Source organism: Monodon monoceros, unplaced genomic scaffold (assembly GCF_005190385.1).
Source record: "Monodon monoceros isolate NGI ecotype Baffin Bay Population unplaced genomic scaffold, NGI_Narwhal_1 Super_Scaffold_18, whole genome shotgun sequence".
Lineage (NCBI taxonomy): Eukaryota > Metazoa > Chordata > Mammalia > Artiodactyla > Monodontidae > Monodon > Monodon monoceros.
Genome location: NW_021703774.1, coordinates 101,121,354 through 101,143,323, shown reverse-complemented (window position 1 = coordinate 101,143,323; position 21,970 = coordinate 101,121,354). Strand labels below are relative to the sequence as shown.

Here is a 21,970-nt window from a genome sequence, read left to right as displayed (position 1 = left end):
CATGCACTATTGGTGGGAATGTAAATTAATGCAGCCACTATGGAAAACAATATGGAGATTCCACAAAAATTTTAAAATAGAACTACCATATGATCCAGCAATTTCACTCTGAGGTATTTATCCAACAAAAACAAAACCACCAATTCAAAACAACATATATACCCCTATGTTCATTGCAGCATTATTTACAATAGCCATGATATTGAAGCAACCTAAGTGTCTAACAATAGATGAATGGATAAAGAAGATGTGGTACTTGTGTGTGTGTGTGTGTGTGTGTGTGTGTGTGTGTAAAATATTACTCAGCCATAAAAAAGAATGAAATCTTGCCATTTGTGACAACTGGATGAACCTACAGGGTATTATGCTAAGTGAAATAAGTCAGACAGAGAAAGACAAATAAGTGAACTAAGTCAGACAGAGAAAGACAAACACCACATGATTTCACTCGTGTGGAATCTAAAAAACAAAACAAATGAACAAACATAAAATAAAAACAGAGTCATAGATACAGAAAACAAACAGGTGGTTGCCAGAGGGGAGAGAGGTGGGTGGAGGAAAGAAATGGGTGAGGGAGATTAAAAGGAACAAACTTCCAGTTATGAAATAAATGAGTCATGAGTACAAAATGTAGAGTGTGGGAATATGGTCAATAATTATATAATATCTTGCATAGTGACAGATTGTAACTAGACTTATCATGGTGATCATTTTGAAATGTATGGAAATACTAAATCACTGTGTTGTGTAATAGGAACTAACACAGTGTTGAAGGTCAATTATACTTCAAAAACGAACAAATTCATGGAAAAAGAGATCAGATTTGTGGTTACCAGAGGCGAGGGGTTGGGGGGGGGGGGAGGGGCAACTGGATGAAGGAGTCAAAAGGCACAAACTTCCAGTTATAAGATAAATAGGTACTAGGGATATAATGTACAACATGATAAATATAATTAACACTGCTGCATGTTACATATAAAAGTTGTTAAAAGAGTAAATCCTAACAGTTCTCATCACAAGTGAAAAACATTTCTATTTCTTTAATTTTGTATCTATATGTATGGATGATGAATATGCACTAAACTTATTGTGGTAATCATTTCATGCTATATGTAACTCAAATCTTTATTCTGTACACCCTAAACTTATACAGTGCTATACGTCAATTATATCTCAAAAAAACTGGGGAAAATAGGGAAATAAATAATTATAAATAAAATCACCAAAAAAAAAAAAAAGAGAGAAAAATACCCCCAAAGGCTCAGGAAACATTTTCACTATGAGAATACTATCAATTAACTTCCTGAAGTTAACTAAAATTTTTTAAAATATAGAAATATTTTTTAAGTTAAATGCATGATACAACAGAAAAATTATTTTTAAAAAAGCTAAAGAGACCAGAGTACACAAAAAGTTGGGCATGTTAGACAAGTTTAGAAACCTTAGTAACAGAATCTGGGGTTTATGGGCAAAAAGAAATCTTGTGGGAGCTGCTAGAATCTGACTGGTTAAAGGGGAATTGACATAAGCAGCAGTCTCTTTCCCTAGTCTATAGCAACTCAAAATGGCATTCCACTCCTTTTCAACTTATGCTTTTCTCAGGGAATGAAGTAAAAGCCAAACATACAAATGAGAATCTATTCAACTGTTTATTGTGCCTGAGTAACAGACTGACCGTGATATATGATAAATATTCTCTAGAGTATAAAACAAAGAGGTAGGTAGAAAGAAATCTATGTTATTGTTATCTTGATAGCATTAATTTCACATTTTCCCTTTCTGTCTACCTCTTAGACCTCATGCACTTTTTTGGCTATAAGCTCTATTTTGGTTTCTCTTTCTCTGGCTCTCTACTGTATCTTATTGTTTAATCATGCTTTGCTGATGTTTGTAACAAAAGCTGCACCATAGAGAGTTTTTATCTTATGGCAGTAACTAAGGAGATCAAGTTAAATCCTTAAAGCAGAAGTAAAATTATGAAAATAGTATATACAGCATGGATAGGTGGCTGCATATGTAATTCTTTAATGCACTAAATGACTAGAGATCCACCCTTTTAGTGGATAGAAAGTCAAATGTCAGAAAGCTAAAGTGGTATCCTCTAGGTTTGGTACACATCTTTGGTTGAAAAGTAACCAGAGGTGTAGCCACAGGGTAGACTGTAATTGGAAAGCTGATCTGATCCAAAGTGAAGAAAAGTACATCCCCCACCGTAGAAAATTAGTCAGAAAAATCAGTATCTGCTCATATCCACATGTAATGACCTAATCCAACTTTGGTTTGAGGTCTACCACTAAACTTATTTATTTATTTCCAAAAACTGTTATTAATAATAAGCTAATATTAGTAGTAAGCATGTGCTGGCACTCTGCTGAGTCTTGCTAAGATTGAGGGGTAAATAAGATGACCATGAGTCCTTCTTTCCTCAAGACGTTTACAATCTAAGGAATAGAACAGATATTAAATAACAATTAAACAAAAGCATATTTATTATAATTACAGTAAGTTTTATGAAATAAAAATATAGGGTGCCTGTAAAAGCAAATAAAGGGACACTAAGAATCATGGAAAACTTCTTAAGAAACTGATATTAAAGGTGAGACTTGAAGGATGAATAAGAGGTAAAAAACAATTCTGGGCAAAGAAAATATGATTCAGGAAAGCTCTGTGTAGGATAACAGTTTGGTGTATTCACAGAACACATTATACAGGGTATTGCAGGCGATATTAAGTATTTAGGATTTTAGCCTAATGACAACAAGAAACTATTAAAGTGTTTTAGGCAGAAAAATGACATGTTTAGATTTGTAATTTTAAACAATCACTCTGCTATGAATATAACAGATTAAAGTGGGATAAGAGTGTGTTTGTGGTCATCAGATAAAAGGCAAGAGATTAATAATTACTTGAATGGGGAAGGTGGCAGTGCTGATGAAGATAAAATGATATATTTGAGATATATTTACAAGTAAGAATAGACAGGACTTGGTAATTGATTGCCTATGGGGAAGAAGGTGAAGGAGATGTCAATGACAGGTTTCTGCATGAGCAACTAGGGAGATGATAAATAATCAGGATGGGGAACACTGGAGGAGGAACTGATTTGAGAGAAAGAACCAAGGTTCTCTTTTGGACATACTGAGTTTGACATGCCCACAGACATACAATCGGAGATGTCAGGCAGGTGGATGGTAGACCTGGAGCTCAGAATGGAGGTCTGTGTTGGAGCTGTAAATTTGTAAATTCACAGACATATATAAATATGTGTACACATATATTCTTTGAACCATGTGATAATGAGACTCAAATACCTAGGAGTGTGGCATTAGAAAGAATGAACCTTGGATAGAACCCCTAGAATGTTAACATTTAAGAATCAGGTATTATAAGTGAAAAGGAACTGAGAATGAGTAGAAAGCAAAGTAGCAAAAAACATGGTAGAAATGATCATGGAAACACAGAGTCTGGAATTTTTAAATTAGGTGGGAGTGGTCAAATGTGTTAGAAGCTCCTGAGAGATCAATTAACAAGATCAGCTTTAGTAAAAGATTACAACAGATACTGGATTGAAAGTGAGTAAAAAATTGAAGACAGCAATATGAATAATCTTTCAAATCTGGCTATGAAATAAAGAAGACAGGATCACAGTTGCATCAAGATTCATTGTCTTAATCATCCAACTTACTTTTATCCTTATTTTACAGATGAGGAAACTAAGGCTTAGAGAGGTCAAGTAACTTGAAAAGGTCAACCCAGTTTTCTCATCTCATCTAGGTTATCCTTAAAAGTCTTTCTACCTCCAAGAAAAAAATTTAAAATATACCTCTGTTTCTGTTCCACAGTCATAATAAATTTCGCATCTTTCACAAGAACAGAAGCAGCCTGTTGCACACCTTTCCTTGTTGCACAAAACTAAAAATGAATGAATAATTTTTGTATTAATCATATTAAAAACTGAACATTACACTAAAAAATAAGCAACCAACAAACCATACCACAAGCGTGGGTTTCTGATCAGAGTACGTTTGTATAACACTGGCAACTTTGTAGTTGAGGGTTAAATCAAACTTAAATTCGGTTTGGTTATTACTGCAGGGAAATCCAAGGACCACTTTCTCAAGTTTCACTGGTCTATGTCCCTCATCCATTTTCAGACATACAGCAGATCTTTCACCATCTGAAAGCCATTCTGCAATCTTTAAATGACAGAAACATACACATTAAATTTTTTTCTAGTAAAGTTTTATGGCTAAAAAGCCCAATTATAGTTCACTTTAAAGTCAAGTTTTAAAATATTTAGTCAAGTAGTCTTTTTCAACATTACATATTCTAGTGACACTGTTCTATTGATATATTGGTAAATATTTCCAATAACAGTGGTTCAAGATTATACCCACTTTTAACATGGTAAACTTCCAATTAATTATTATTATTTTGTTTCATTTTCCTCCGAAGAGTCTAAAGTAAAATTAAAATTAATTTCAACAGAGAAGTCAAATTTCTCACTAGCACTGTAACTTCTTTGCTATTTTTCAGAATGATGCCCAGATATGGCTGACACTTCTTTTGTGTTATCCTAAATATTAGCTGAAGAGTAGCAAAGTAATGATTGGCTTAGACTGGCAAAGGCTGACAACTTTTTTAAACAAAGAACAAATAAACACTGAGAGATGGCAGTGCCAAAAGCACATTTCAGACTCAATGCTAGAGTCCTTAGTTAATTTCTGGAGCTGTGGAGAGCCATCCTTAACTTCACATAGCCTGGTTAGTAATCAGGCTTCTGTGCCCTGCTATGAAACTGATTGTTTCTTTGACAGGAAGATAAATTAATGAGTTTTTAATGGCACAGGAAGGAAATATTAAAACATTTTCAAGGCTCTCATGGGTAGGGATGAGAACAAGAATTTACAGTTTGAGCAGAGCAGAAGGCAAAGGTTGAAGGCCTTAACTCAGGGGAAAACTGAGGTAGAGGACTTGTAGAAAGAGACAGAGAGATAGCATTCACAGAAGTAGTGATTATCACAAAGGGGAAGAGAGTTTCAAGAATTACAGAGTATTGATATTTTGTAACTGCTTACAAATAAATAAGAAAAGTTTAGTATTCCAATGTGAAAAAAGGGTTAAGTCTATGACCTTGCAGGTTGCAAAAAAAGAACTTAAAATAGTTGACAAATATATTAATATTTACTTCAGTAGTAATCAATGCAGTACAAAATTTTAAAATAAGGTACCATTTCAAATAACAAATTTGAGAACTATTTAAAAGTAATAATAACAATAATAATTTCATTATTATACTATCCAGCATTAGAATACAGAGAAATGGCTGATGGTAGAGGTATAAATGAATATAACATTTATTGAAAGTACTGTATTCTTAGAGTTTTATATACCCTTTGACTCAGTTATTCTACTTTAGCAGACCATCCTAAGGAAATAATTGTGATGTTTTCTTAGATATAATTTCAAGACTATTTACAATAGCAAAAAATGGAAACAATCTTCCACCATTAAGGTATTAAATAAATTACAATAAAACCACAAAAAATTGTATTAAAGAATAGTTAATAACATGGAAACATTTGTAGCTAACATGCAAGTCATAGAAGTGTATGTATATTATGATTCCATCAATACATCTAGAAGGACAAATGCTGGGTTTTTTTTAATTTACACATACTTTAAAATTTTCTCTATTATTCTTGAATATAAACAAAACAAGTAGTCATTTTAAGAACAAAAAGGATTAACTGTGCTTAACTAAAGATAAAGGCAAAATTTTACATTGGATTAGAGAATACTGTACAACAGCTTTTGTGGAAACAATTTCTAAGAATTAGCTGGGGGAAAAGTCATATTACAGTAGGCTGAGAAGTAAATAGCAGTAAGAAAGCAGAGTGAAATCGTACTACTTTTCAAGTTTGCCAAAAAACTGAAGAAGAAAATTAGGACATGTGTTTGTTATAGAAAGTATAATACTGTACAATTATTTCTTTACATGTTCATGTACCCTATTAACCATGAGATCCTCTTCAAGAGCAGGGTCTATATATTTTCACTTTTGCATCTATCATTAGTGCTTACCACAATTCCAGGCACATAGAATTGGGGGTAACATAACACCTCGTATTATGAAGTGTCTAAAACCCATGAAAGTATGACTTTTAGATACTATTAAACAATAGACTTGCATCAAACATATTTTATTAAGCCCAATCAACCAAATTTTATGGCCTTAATGCTGTCATACCTATGAGATCTAACCATAACTTTCCACGATATAACTTTCCTATTAAATTGGTTAGGTGATTGACAGAAAAAAAAAAAACACCTCACTTTTCTCTAAGATTAAATATTTCACTAAGTCATAAAAAATTCTGATAGACTAAAATTCTAACTTACATCCTCAGCATTTGGAATTGTTGCAGATACAGCTACAAATCTCATTGGAATAATACTGCTGGTATTTTCTACAGCATGAGATAAAAACTGCACAGTTTTCATTCTGCTGACTACAACTTCAAGAGTTGGTCCACGATTTTCATCTTTTACAACGTGTATCTGAGAAAAAAAATTAAGACTCATTAGCTATAAAAATAAAAATCTGTCTAGTCAATGAAAATGTAAAACAATATTAAACACTCTTTCTTAAGAAAATAAGCATTTTCCACTTGAAGGGATAAAGCAAACATAGAGTTTGGTTGAAAATGTCTTGTTTCTTTATATCCATTCAAATCATCTCTTCATGTTTATCTCTGAAAGTGAATAACGCGTTCACTACCTCATCAATGAGAAACAATCGAACCAGTTGGACCAAAGAGTTGTCTCTCCATTTCCTAGTCATGCTATCCCATTTTTCCTAGAGAAAAAATGCAAGTGGTTTAACATGATAAGGAATTATAATAAGTATTATTAAGATTTTGGTAAAAATTTTAACATGACTTGTTACAAATGATGGGCAATATTTTAGTTGATGTCTTAAAAGTATCCCAAAAGATACTTAAAGATTTTTAAAATTTTAAAGAATTTTGATAATCATGTGTTTAAAAAATTGAACTCCCATTTATTTTTTAAGTTTAATCAAAAATATTCAAAAGTATAGTCTAATTACCCTTTCTAAGCTCTACCAAGGTCCTCCTGCTACAATACATAATATTTGGATAAAGAATACAAGCAATAAGTATGATTACAAATCATCCACAATAACAAACTGCCTATTCATATCTTTTGCCTATTTACTCCATTTGGTTGTTTGTCTTTTACTTAATTGATTTGTTAGTATTCCGTATGTACCCTGAATACTAGTACGTATTGTTTGTTTGCTTCACATTGCAAATATAGTCTTCTACTTTGTATTTTCTTTTAACTTTTTTCCATGGTGAAGAGAAAGAGATATTTGCTAATAAACCAAGGAAATAATAAAATATAAGCAACACCTACTGGAGTTGTCATAATAATATGGGCTTGCTGAATCTCAAATAAGTCATCCATTACTGTATCTCCAGTGAGTTCTTTACAGTTCAATCCTATTGGTCCAAATTTTTCTTTCCAATCATCAAAACGCTGACTACACAGGGCTTTTATTGGTGCCACTACAACAATATAAGATATTTATTTTAAATATCAGTGCAAGTTAAAAATTATTTTCACAAATAGTTAATAAAGTTAGCACACATCTAGGTGCTGCCTAGTATTTATAAATTAAAAATTAACAATATAAACATATTATTTAGAACTATAAAAGTAATCACCAAACAGAACTAAAAATAGAAAAAGAAGTGATTGCTCAGGAGATTGTAACCAAGAATGAAGAAAGGTAGGGTGGAAATTATCACCCTTTGTGATCACTGATTTTTTTAACCATGTGTATAAATTATTTTGATGAAAAAAATTTTAATATATACCTAAAAAAAGAGAATAGAGGTTCCTATGGAAATTTCTCAGATTACAAAATGTTTGATTCTATTTGTTCATTTTCCCTGTCCTTTTAAAAATAAACATGTAAAGGCCAAATTCTCAATTCCAATACTATTTTTATTTGTAAATCTGGGAAAATGTGATTTGAATTTAATGTTAACAGATAAGACCAAATGTGACATGTCTTTATTTAAAAAGTATGGAAAACCAAATAATAATTCTTATGTCTTGAATTTGAACTTATTTCTTACTTTTACCTCAATGGTTTATCATTATTATAATTAATTATCACTCTTTCAATATATAAATACTTACTGTAAACGATTTTAATGTTCGACCATGGCAATGGTACTTCCATTAACAATCTTGTTATAGCTAGCTCAAACAATACAGTTTTCCCCGAACCAGTTGGAGCACAAATCACAAAATTCCTATCTGTATAAAGAAGCTAAAAAATAAAATTTAATCAACCATAGAATATACAGAAATTTTCAATTCTCAATTTTTTAGAAAATATGCCTTAAGAAGACTCTATGGAATAATAGTTCAAACATCTTTACCTCTAAACTTATTAAAATTATAAGCTGGCTCTAGGTCTATCACCCTCAAAAAATAAAACTATTAATAATTTATCATCTTGTTTGGTCAAAGTAATATGCTAGATAGACCTAGAAGAAAATAATTTCTTTAGCTTCCAGAAAAATTGTTATAAATCTAATAAATATAAACAACCCACCTATGAAAATTACATGCATTCATTTAACAAACATTTTTTGAGCTCCTATAATGTACCAATCACTGAGTGTAGCACTGAAGACAAAAAGATGAATGTGATCTAGTCTCTGCCCTTAGAGAGCACACAATCTAGTAAGAAAAGGCAGATAAGTAGATAATTAAACAAAATACTTACATCATCAAAGGCTTTGGACTGTATATAGTTGAAATACGGGAATTCTTTGAAAATACTTCTAAATTTTGCCGCTGAGAATAACATTAAGGAGTTAAATATTTCAGAATTTTAAAAATCAGTTACTCTTAACTTAAAAATTAAGTTAATATTGACTTTGACAATATTTAATGATGATGCTTAATACTTGCTATTTTATCATAAGAAAGGAATTAACAGATATAGAGGGAAGCACCAAGATGGCAACATAGGAGGCTCCTGAACTTCCATCCTCCCATGGATCCACTGAACAAACAGCTACACGTGGAGCAATTCCCTCTGAGAGAAATCCCCAAACTAGCTGAATGATTCCTTTACAACAGATGAATGAGAAAATACCTACATCAAAATGGGTGGGAAAGGCTGAGAAACTCTTGCCATAAATCCCACTCCTGGCACATCACCATACAATTGGGAAGAAACCCCCAACTCCCAGATCCTCCCTGAGGAGCAGAGAGTTTGGACCACACATCTAGTGCCCCAATTTTTAAGGCTCCTGCCTGAGGGATGGGCTCTCAGAACACCCAGTTCTAGAAGCCAGAAGGGCTCACATTTACAAGCAAAGAAAATAAGCATCTTTTAAATGGGCACATGAACATCCCACTACCCCCACAGGTATACATCCAGGCTCAGTGCAGAGGGGGCAGGCAAAAATGCCTATCTTCAGTTTCTCCCTGAAAGGAATTTTATTGCATACTTTCTCAGCTGCTGCCTGAAGTTCTGGCTTCTAATCAACCTGCATCTAGGTGCTGACTGACTGCAATCCTCCCCTTTGGGACACTGATGGATCTTGGCACACCCTTAACTTCTGTGAGCCACTAAGAACAAAGGCAGAGGCTTGGATAATCACAAAGGTTTGACAGGTAACTAGGAGCCCAGGCCAGGTTGACTGACAAGGTTCATCTCTTATACCAGACCAATCTCTCAAGACTGGGGAGGTACCTGTTTTGTTTAACGTTCAGAGACCAAGACAGAAAGTCAAGAAAAATGAAGAAACAGGGGAATATGTTTAAAAAATAAATAAATAAATAAATCTCCAGAAACTGAACTTAATGAAACAGAGACAAGTGATTTACCTGATAGTTCAAAATAACACATAAAGATGCCCATCAAGGTCAGGAAAGCAATGCATGAGCAAAATAAGAATTCCAACAAAGTCATATAAAATATTAAAAAGTACCAAACAGAAATCATAGAGCTAATGAACAGAATAACTGAACTGAAAATTTCAATAGAAGGTTTCAAAAGAAGACAGATCAACTGAAAGAAAGGATCAGTGAACTTGAAGACAGAGCAGTGGAATTAATGCAATCACGGGAGCAAAACAAAACAAAAAAGAGTGAGAAAGAGTGAAAGCAGCTTAAGGAACTTATGGGACACCATCAAGTGGACCAATATACACATTATAAGGGTTCCAGAAGAAAAAGAGATAAAGGGGAAGAAAGCTTATTTAAAGAAATAATGGCTGAAAACTATCCTAGCCTGGGGAAAGAAACAGACATCCAGATCCCAAAATCCCAGAAATTACTAAAGAAGGTGAATCTCAAGAGACCCACACTGAAACTCACAGTAATTAAATTGCCAGAAGTTAAAGACAAAGAGAGAACCTTAAAAGCAGCAAGAGAAAAGCAACTTGCTACATACAAAGGAATTCCCATAAGATTGAGTGAATATTTCAGCAAAAACCTTGTAGACCAGATTGTGGAATGATATATTCTGGGTGCTGAAAGAAAAAACTGCCAACCAAGAATATTTTACCTGGCAAAGCTGTCCTTCAGAATTGAAGGAAAAATAAAGAGTTTTCAGACAAACAAAAACTGAAGGTGTTCATCACTAGACCAGCTTTACAAGAAATGCTAAAGGAAGTTCTTTCAAGCTGAAATGAAAGGATGCTAATTAGTAACAGGAAAACATATAAAAGTACAAAACTCATTGATAAAGGTTGATACATAGTTGCATTCAGAATACTCTAATATTGTAATGGTGGTAGTTAATCACTTATAACTGTAGTATAAATGTTAGAAGACAAAAGTACTGTATCTATAATAATTTATTAATGGAGACACAATATTAAAAGATACAAATTGTGACATTAAAAACATAAAATGTGAGGGCTTCCCTGGTGGCGCAGTGGTTGAGAGTCCACCTGCGGATGCAGGGGACATGGGTTCGTGCCCCGGTCTGGGAAGATCCCACATGCCGCGCGGAGTGGCTGGGCCCATGAGCCATGGCCGCTGGGCCTGCGCGTCCGGAGCCTGTGCCCCGCAACGGGAGAGGCCGCAGCAGTGAGAGGCCCGTGTACCGCAAAAACAAACCCATAAAATGTGAGAAAGTGAATGTAAAATTGTAGAGCTTTTGTATGCATTCAAAGTTAGGTTTATCAGCTCAAAAGAGACTGTTAAAACTGTAAGATTTTTTTATGCGAGTCTCAAGGTAACTACAAAGCAAAACTCTACAGTTGATGCACAAAGATAAATAGAAAAGAGTAAGAACATACCACTACAGAAAATCATCAAATCACAAAGGAGAAGAGCAAAAGGAGAAGAAAGGAGCAACAGAACTACAAAACATCAGAAAACAATAAAATAACAATAAGTCCAACCTATCAATAAATACTTTAAATGTAAATGGACTAAATTTTCTAATCAAAAGTCATAAAGTGGCTGAATGGATTTAAAAAAACAGGACTAAATTATTTGCTGCCTATAAGAGACTCATTTCAGCTTTAAAGACCCACAAAGAAAGTAAAGGGATGGAAAAAGATATTCTATACAAGTGGAAATCAGCAGAAAGTAGAGGTAGCTCTACTTACATCAGACAAAATACACTTGAAGCCAAAAACTGTAATAAGAGACAAAGAGGTCATTATAATTATATAATCCTCCATTGGGAGGATACAGCAACTGTAAACACTTATGCACCCAACATTGGAACACCTAAATATATAAAACAAATATTAACAGATCTGAACATAGAAATAGACAGCAATACAATAATAGTAGGGGGCTTCAAGACCCCACTTTCAATAATGGATAGATCATCCAGAAAGAAAATCAATAAGGAAACATCAGACTTAAACTATACCTTACACCAGATGGCTCTAACAGATATACGCAGAGCATTCCCTTCAGCAGCAACAGAATACACATTCTTCTTTTTTTCTTAATTTTTAAAAATTTTTTTTTGCTGTACACGGGCCTCTCACTGCTGTGGCCCCTCCCGTTGTGGAGCACATGCTCTGGACGCACAGGCTCAGCGGCCATGGCTCATGGGCCCAGCCACTCCACGGCATGCGGGATCCTCCCGGACCGGGGCACGAACCCACATCCCCTGCATCGGCAGGCGGACTCTCAACCACTGCGCCACCAGGGAAGCCCTACACATTCTTCTTAAGTGCACATGGAACATTCTCCAGGAAATATCGTATGTTAGCGCACAAAACAAGTCTTAAGTTTTAAAAGAAGACTGAAATCATGTCAAGCACCTTTTCCAACCACAATAGCATGAAAATAAAAATCAATTAAAAGAAGAAAACTGGAAAATTCACAAATATATGGAGATTAAACAACATGCTCCTGAACAACTATTAGGGTCAAAGAAGAAATCAAAAGGGAAATCAAAAACATACCTTGAGACAAATGAAAATGGAAACACAACATACCAAAACTTTTGGGATGCAATAAAAAGCTGTTGTAAGAGGGAAGTTTATAGTGATAAGTACAAAAATGAAGAAAAACGAAATACCACAAATAAACAACCTAACTTTACACCTCAAGGGACTGGAAAAGGAGGAACAAAATAAGTCCACAGTTAGTAGAAGGAAAAAATAACAAAGACTGGAGCAGAAATAAATAAGAGACCAGAAAAACAACAGAAAAGATCAATGAAACAATGAGCTGGGTCTTTTTGAAAAGATTAACAAAATTGACAAAACTATAGCTAAGATAACTAAGAAAAAAAGTAGAGATGATTCAAATAAATAAAATCAGAAATGAAAGAGGAGAAAACACAACTGATAAGACAGAAATACTAAGGATCATAAGAGACTACTATGAACAATTATATGCCAAAAAGTAGATAATCTAGAAGAAAAGGAAATTCCTAGAAACAAGAACCTATCAAGGCTGAATCATAGAAAATCTGACAGATCAATTACTAGTAAGGAGACTGAATCAGTAATCAAAAATTTCCCAACAAAGTCCAGGACCAGATGGCTTTACTGGTGAATTTACCAAATACTTTAAAAGAATTAATACCAATCCTTCTCAAACTCTTCCAAAAACTATAAGAGAAGGGAATGCTTCTAAACACATTTTATGAGGCCAGCATTCCACTGATACCAAAGCCAGAAAAGAACACCATAAGAAAAGAAAATTACAGGACAATATCCCTAATAAACATAGATGCAAAAACTTCAGCAAAATATTATGAAACTGAATTCAACAGTACATTAAAAGGATCATACCCCATGATCAAATGGAATTTATTCCTAGGATATAGGATGGTTCAACATCCACAAATCAATCAACGTGATATACTGCTTTAACAAAGCAAAGAATAAATATCATATCATCTCAATAGATGAGGAAAAAGCATATGACAAAATACAGCATCTTTTCATGATAAAAACTCTCAAGAAACTGGGTACAGAAGGAATACACTTCAACATAATAGAGGCTGTATATAACAAGCTCACAGCTAACATTCATACCCAATTATGAAAAACTGAGTTTTTCCTCTGAGGTCAGGAACAAGACAAGGATGTCCATTCTTGCCACTTTTATTTAGCATAGTATTAGATATCCTAGACATGGCAATCAGACAAAAAAAAAAAAAAAAAGAAAAGGAATCCAAATTGGAAACAAAGAAGTATAACTGTTTCTATTTCCAGGCGACAAGAAACTATATATAGAAAAACCAAGACTACACACACACAGACCAAAACAAAACAAAACAAAACAAATAAACAAATTTTAAAAACTGTTACAACTAATAAACAAATTTAGTTAAATTGCAGAATACAAAATCTATATACAAAAATCAGTTGTATTTCTATACAGTAACAATGAAATATCAGAAAGAAAAATGAAGCAAATAATCTCATTAACAACAGCATCAAAAAGAATAAATACTGAGGAATAAATTTAACCAAGGATGTAAAAGATCTGTAAACTGAAAACTATAAGACATTGATGAAAGAAATTGAAGACACAAATTAATGGAAAGATATTTCATATTCATGGATTCAAAGGATTAATATTGCTGAATGTCCACACTACCCTAAATGATCTACAAATTCAATGCAATCCCTATCCAAACTCCAATTGCATCTTCACAGAAATAGAAAAAACAATCCTAAAAATCATATGAAACCACACACACACACACACACACAAAAAAAAAACAGCTAAAAACAGCTAAAGCAATACTAAGAAAGAAGAACAAAGCTGGATGTAACACACCTCTTGATTTCAAACTATATTACAAAGCTATGGTAATCAAAGCAGTATGGTACTGACACTAAAAACAGACACATAGATCAACGGAGCAAAATATCCAGCCCAGAAATAAACCCATGCATATATGGTCAATTAATTTTCAACAAAGGAGTCAAGAATTGGGAAAGCATAACCATTTCAATAAATGGTGATGGGAAAACTGTATATCCACATGCAAAAGAATGAAACTGGACCCCCATCTCACACCATACACAAAAATAAACTCAAAATGGATTAAAGACTTAAACATAAGACTTGAAATCATAAAAGTCCTAGAGGAAATGCTTCTTGACACTGGTCTTAGCAATGATATTTTGGATTTGAAACCAAAAGCGAAGGCAACAAATGCAAAAATAAACAAGTGCGACTACGTCACACTAAAAAGCTTTTGCACTGCAGAAGAAACCATCAACAAAATGAAAAGACAACCTATGGAATGGGAGAAAATATTTGCAAACCAAACATCCAGGGCTTCCCTGCTGTAGTGGTTGAGAGTCTGCCTGCCGATGCAGGGGACATGGGTTCGTGCCCCGGTCTGGGAAGATCGCACATGCCGCAGAGCGGCTAGGCCCGTGAGTCATGGCCGCTGAGCCTGCGCATCCGGAGCCTGTGCTCCACAACGGGAGAGGCCACTACAGTGAGAGGCCCGCGTACTGCAAAAAAATAAATAAAAAAATAAAAATAAAAATAGGCAAAGGACCTGAATAGACATTTTCCCAAAGAAGACATACAAATGGCTAACAGCACATGAAAATGTGCTTATCATCAGTAATCATTAATAAAATGCCAATCAAAACCACAGTGAGTTGGCACCTAACACCTGTTAGAATGGCTATAATCAAAAAGATAAGAGATAAATGCAGGCAAGGATATGGATGAACGGAACCCTTGTACACTACTGGTAAGAATATAAACTGGTGCAGTCCTTATGGAAAACATTATGGAGTGTCCTCAAAAAATTAAAAATAGAAGTACCACATGGTCCAGCAATCCCTGGGTTATATCCAAACGAAACAAAATCAGTATCTCAAAGAAATACCTGTATAGCCACGTTCATTTCAGCATTACTCACAGTAGCCAAAGTATGGAAACAACATAACCATTAAGAAATGAATGGATAAAGAAAATATGTATACAACAGAATATTATTCAGCCTTTAGAAAGAAGGAAATTATGCCTTTTGTGACAACATGGATGAAACTGGAGAGCATTATGCAAAGTGAATTAAGCCAGACAGAGAAAGACAGATCCTTTCTGTGATAGCTGCATGATATCACTTATAAGTGGAAATTAAAAAAAAGAAAAGTCAGACATAAAAATAGTACAATGAATGGTGGTTGCCAGGGGCTGGGGGTATGGGAGAAACAGAGGCTGGTAAAAGAGTACAAACTTTCAGCTACAAGATGAGTAAGATCTGAGGATCTAATGTATAAAATGGTGAGTAGAGTTGAAAATACTGTATTGTATAACTGAAATTTGCTGAGAGAGTTGAACTTAAGTGTTAACTGTTCTCATCCAAAAAAACAAAAAAAAAGGTAAATATGTGAGGTGATGGATGTGTTAACTAACTTGATGGTGGGAACATTTTGTAATGTATACATTTATCAAACTATCATATTGAACACTTTAAATGTACTATAATTTTATTTGTCAATTATACCTCAGTAAAGCTGGGGTGGGGGAGGAATTAAAATTATTCCAGTCCCCAGTCACCTTCCATATTCTGAAAAGAACTTGTAAAGTCCTTATGGAGAAACAAGGTTATATAAGGGTTATACTTTGACAATTAGATCTGATAGAAGAGATGCAAAAACATATGTAAAAGTATATCAGAACTAAGAATGTAGTTTATCTTTTCCAGAGTGGTATTTTTTTCTTATTCATCTTGATGAGGTCATTTGATATTTATCTCTTCTTTAAAATTCCAAATTTCATTTTTTAACTGTTGATTATGTTTCATTAGCTGATGTGTGTTGCTGCTGGTCACCTAACCCTGAATTCCTTTGTTTTTGGTAATTTCGTTGTGCTAAGTGGTGGATTTAATTGCAATTATCAGCATACTGGCTCAACAAGGACTTAAATCGTCCTTCCTCTAAGAAAGCTCAAAAATATTATAGACATAAAGAATAAACTGTCCCCTCTCCAAGTTAAGAGTCTATTGCCAGTTTGGGAGATATTTGTACTTGCATGGATTCTTATTAGTCTGAATCACATTTGTCAACTACCTTTATGAAACACTGTGCAGAATACTAGACTCAGAAAGCTGCAGGAAGTTGTAAATAAAGAAGAAAATGAGCTCCTGCAACTGAGGCTGTTACAATCAATTAGGAGATATAAAACAGATAATATATCTGAGAACACAAATACATAGTTATTTAAGCAATTATATTTTTATGAAGATATTAAAAAACTGATGGATTGTGATAAGTGATCCTGATAAAAGTTAAATCAGAGCATATTACTTCTCTGCTCAAATTCCCCCATTTCTCTCAAAGTATATTGCCACAAGGCCCTACATAATCTTGCCTCCCCACTCCACCTTTGTGTTTCTGACCTCATGTCCTACTACTCTTGCTTCTGACTCATTTCCTCTGGCTTTATTGGACTCTTTTATGTTTTTCAAAAACATCAGCCATGTTTTTGCTGTAAAGCCTTCCCTCTGCCTAGATTGTTCTTCCCTCCATATTTCCTTGGCTCTTTCACTTCCTTCATGTGCTTACATCTCAACTTCTAAAGAAGACATACCCTAATTACTCTATTTAATTCTAATCCTGAGCCCCCATTCCAGAATTCCCAATGTAATCTCCTTTACTCTGCCCCACTTTTTTCTTTTTTCATATTACTCATCACCTTCTAAAATACTATATGACTTATTTATATACTATTACAATTGTTCTGATCTATCCTCTTCTCCACCCCCATCCCAAGAATGTTAACTTCTCAAGGGCAAGAATTCACTGCCGGTTTTACTAACTGACATATCCCAAATGCCTGGCACACATTAAGAACTCAATTAATACAGGCCTGCATTTATTAAATCAAGCAGATAATTTATAAACCTTCATTTTACTTTCAATTGTGCACTGTGTCAGAATACTCATTCCAAAACAAAAATGTAATACTGAGTTTGTCAATCCATCAGTTTTTGAACGAATCTCATTTTTCCTTCAAAATATATCTCTTCCTTTAAAATATTTATTTGTAACAAGCCCACAAGTGGGTCATCATGCTGGTTTTTCTCTCATCAGGTAATTCCACATCCATTTACACTCACAAAAATGAATCTATGATTCAGAGTAGATGTAAAATCAGTTTCTAGCTCATGAGAAAACTTAGCTACTAAGTATAGCATTTATCATCACTATCAACACTTGATATCAAATTTTTCCTTTTTTTTTTTTTTTTTTTTTTTGCGGTACGCGGGCCTCTCACTGTTGTGGCCTCTCCCGTTACGGAGCACAGGCTCCGGACGTGCAGGCTCAGCGGCCATGGCTCACGGGCCCAGCCGCTCCGCGGCATATGGGATCTTCCCGGACCGGGGCACGAACCCGTGTCCCCTGCATCGGCAGGCGGACTCTCAACCACTGCGCCACCAGGGAAGCCCCCAATTTTTCCCTTTGTCTGAAGAATTCTCAGCAGTCTCACTGCAATTACATGTTATAACGGGATGCGGGGCGGAAGGAGCGGGATGTCTGCAGAACTGAAAATGACAACAGTACTGTAGCAGGATCAATCTGACCAAACTTCTATTGTCCTGAGTATTCAAATATAGTAAACTATTGTAAAATAATCAGAAAATAAGTCCAAGTAATCCCCAGACTCTCAAATTATCGTAACTAGCATTCAGTCTTCCACTTTAAATATACACTTGGAAACAATAAAGTGCAGCAAGTTCAACAAGTTTGACAGCAAATGAACTTTTTGGACAATAAATCAATGGACACAAGAGTAGGCAGTAGTATAGCTAACAAAGAGACCTAAACAACAGAAGCACTTCAGCTATGCTAAGATAGCAAGAAAATCTTTATAAAACTCTTCAAAAATTAGTCACATTATGGCAAGTTCAGGTATTGGATAAGAATTTTCCATCATACAGATAATGAAACTACTTTTAACTATTTACTGCTAACCCATTTCCTACATTCCCACACTATTTAGATCACCAGAGAGAAGGAAGTGCAACAAGACTGAGACAACATGATGAAGAGGAGCACTAATGGCTGGCCATTTCTGACATTATTATATCATATATAATCCTTTTATTGTCCCCTCCTTCCATTCTAATTCAGTTCAGTTATATGCACTGGAGGCAATTTTTCACAAGTGGTCAACCAAACATTTTCTAACTATACTTCAGAATTCTCAGTCCCCAGAGTACCCAGGATTAGAATCACTTATCCCTAGATTTCTCTAGCTCAACGGCCCCATATCTGGAATTCACTGTTTTGCCAACTAGATCATAACTTTTGTGGATTCTAGAGCCTTCCCCAGCTTTGAGTCACTAATTCTATAATCCTGAAGCATGGCTTAGGTAATGTAACTTGACCTGCTCAAAAATATTGCATGGTTTCTCTTCATGGCTTAGTAAATATATTAAAAATAAAAATAAAAGCTTCTTGGTATTCATGGCATTAAATGATCTAATCCTAAAATACCTATCCATCATTATTTCCTCCTACTCCTTTTTTAAAAAAAAAAAATACAATTCCTTTTTACTGCATTTTTAAAAAATTTATTTATTTTTTTGGCTGTGTTGGGTTTTCATTGCTGTGCATGGGCTTTCTCTAGTTGTGGCAAGTGGGGGCTACTCTTCATTGTGGTGTGCAGGTTTCTCATAATGGTGGCTTCTCTTGTTGCAGAGCACAGGCTCTAGGCATGCAGGCTTCAGTAGTTGTGGGGCTCATAACTACTCAGTAGTTGTGGCTTATGGGCCCTAGAGTGCAGGCTCAGCAGTTGTGGCACACGGGCTTAGTCGCTCTGCGGCATGTAGGATCTTCCCAGACCAGGGCTTGAACTCATGTCCCCTGCATTGGCAGGCAGATTCTTAACCACTGCGCCAGCAGGGTAGTCCCCCTACTACTCCTTTAATCATGACTTTTTTCACCCAAACTGGAATACTTGTTCTTTCCAAACATATTCCATACTTTCTTACCCTTGCCCTTGCTCATGGCTACTCTTTTGCCGGAACAACTTCTCCTCTTTATACGGCTTTCAATGAATTTGGAGATAAGAAGATACATAAGGCTTGGTCCTTGCCTTCAAGGAGTTCATAGGTCATAGGGAAATAGTTACAGAAACAGCTGATGAGTTATAATAAAATAGAATAAGTACACTGTTACAGACATATACAAAGTATCAAAGAAGCAAAGAATGTTACCTCCAGAACACACATATATACTCAAAATAATTACGTTGGAAATACCCAGACATGTAAATAGGTATAATCTGCAAATTAGGTTATTTCAAAAATTACTAGATTTGTAAAACTGTCCCCAGTCCATAGCATATCCCATTCTCAGTCATTTCCCCTACCCATGTTTATACCAATACACTGTTCTTACACAAAATATAGGAAATTATCTGTATCAATTTGTAAGTAAATATGCTCACAGTTCATTCAGTAATACAAATCTCATATCTGTACTTGTCACAGACTGGTAACAAACAGTTCACATCTGGTACCAGTCCACAGATCACACTTTCAGTAGCACTATCACACATATTGGGACTCTTACATGACCCAAAAGATTCACTTTTCCCTCTTCTTCTTTGTCAACCAAAACAAACAAACAGAAACACAATGATACAAAATGTTTTAAAATTATGACTTCAAATATAATGCTGCTATAGTAAAATAATTAAAGGATACGGATTTCTGTGACAGCCTTCAAGGAATTGAAACCATTTTCTGTTACCCCTAAAAAAGAAAATCCTACATACTTATGCATATTTTTAACCTTTTCCATAAAAGCTACTGCAATAAAATTTGTATAACTTTTCATTGAGAGCACAGTTAAAACAATATTAGATCACAGTTTAAAAAAACAATGCAATATAGTAAAGAAATTGTACATAGAGACAGCCTACTCAAATTTTTGTATCCTTACCTATGCTAAGAAAAACAGACTAGACTGTACTTTTAGAAAACCAACTGAAAAAGCAAGGAATTACCTTGAACTTCATGAGGCTGGGAGGCAACTGAAAAAGATGGTCCTTTGATTATGCCTTCTCTGATTTCAGAAGCAGAAAAAGTATCACTGGCTCTAAACATATTAATGTCTGAATATTGAGGTTTCTGCTTACTATTGCTATATTTCCATGATTTCCCTTTGCTCATTTCCATTTGGACAGTTTTCACTGAGTCAATATGAGAGTCCAAGTTTACTCTGTCATTGGAATAAGCACTTCCATGTATATTGTCAGATATTTTAAATAATCTGCAAAACAAAACATATTTGCATTTATAATAGTTACTTAGAATGTGAAAAACTAGCATAAAATTGGTCCCTTTAAAAATACCTACAGATTTTGGTTTATTAGAACACAAAAGCTAATCATTCTCCTAAAGTATAATTTGCTGAATTTACCACTGAATTATTTCTTTTCCTAACACTCAGATAAATCCATCTGTGGTAGCCAGCCTCTGAGATAGTTCCAATGATCCTTGTTTCCTGGCGCTCACCTTCTTTATTAGTCACCTTCCTTGAATCAGGACTGGCCTATGAGACTAGCAGAGTACTGTGGAAGGACAAGCGTGCGACATCTAAGGCTAGGTCATAAAAGATTGTCACTTCCACATGGTCTCTTGGATCACTCACTCTAAGGGGAGCTAGCCACTATATTATGAGACCACTGAAGCAACCCTATAGAGAGGCCCATGTGGACAGGTACTGAGACTTCTTGTCAATATCCAGCACCAACTTTCCAAACACTGTTCAATGATCATTTTAGTGTACGAAATAGTTCTTTATAAAGTTCTAGAAAACAAAGAAAGGCCATCGTATGATTGTAATTTACTATATTCGACTGATTCAAAGACAATCCATCAAAGTAATTTGTTCACAATAACCCTAAGGGAAGAAGTGACCAATTGGGTTCCTAATATAACACTAGCACCTTATAGAATAAGTAAAAGGGTGATGGCAGGTTATCAGTCTTACAGAATTCTGTAAGGAATGACACCCAAATAAGTACTGTACAAATACAGAATACTTTCTAAATTATTTTGACTATTAATCTTAATGACAGGTTTTTGTATGAGAAAGACCAATCTTTCAAAAAACTAGAGAGAGAAATGTATTTTAGAACAAACTGTAGAGTTGCATCCTCCAAGGCCAGCAGTTCTATTTTTGAAGACAGAAAATTCAAAAGAAGATGGTTAGTCTTAGATAATATAATAGAATCCCATTATGAAATGGTATTGAGGACAAGGAAAACACTTATGCCACAAGATGACTCCTTGCTACATGCTGTGATATCAGTTAAAAGGACAGACTTTGGAATCAGACAAACCTGAATATAAATCCAAAGCTCCTCCACTTTCTAGCTGCATGACTTTAGAGTTTGAAATAGGTTTTTCAAACCATAAAAATATTATCCACATACTAGT

General features: G+C 34.6%; 1 protein-coding gene across 1 annotated transcript in view; it reads right to left on the bottom strand.

Annotated features, from left to right (window-relative positions):
* The window catches only part of HFM1 (helicase for meiosis 1), a 125,534-nt gene that overhangs the window by 88,319 nt on the left and 15,245 nt on the right, over positions 1–21,970 (bottom strand). The window contains exons 4-12 of the mRNA XM_029231199.1: positions 20,533–20,798; positions 20,231–20,278; positions 8,828–8,898; positions 8,233–8,365; positions 7,441–7,592; positions 6,782–6,859; positions 6,403–6,561; positions 3,996–4,196; positions 3,824–3,912 (exon numbers count right to left, since the gene is read on the bottom strand). Coding sequence (XP_029087032.1) covers positions 3,824–3,912; positions 3,996–4,196; positions 6,403–6,561; positions 6,782–6,859; positions 7,441–7,592; positions 8,233–8,365; positions 8,828–8,898; positions 20,231–20,278; positions 20,533–20,798 — 1,197 coding nt within the window. The remainder of the gene's footprint in view (positions 1–3,823; positions 3,913–3,995; positions 4,197–6,402; positions 6,562–6,781; positions 6,860–7,440; positions 7,593–8,232; positions 8,366–8,827; positions 8,899–20,230; positions 20,279–20,532; positions 20,799–21,970) is intronic.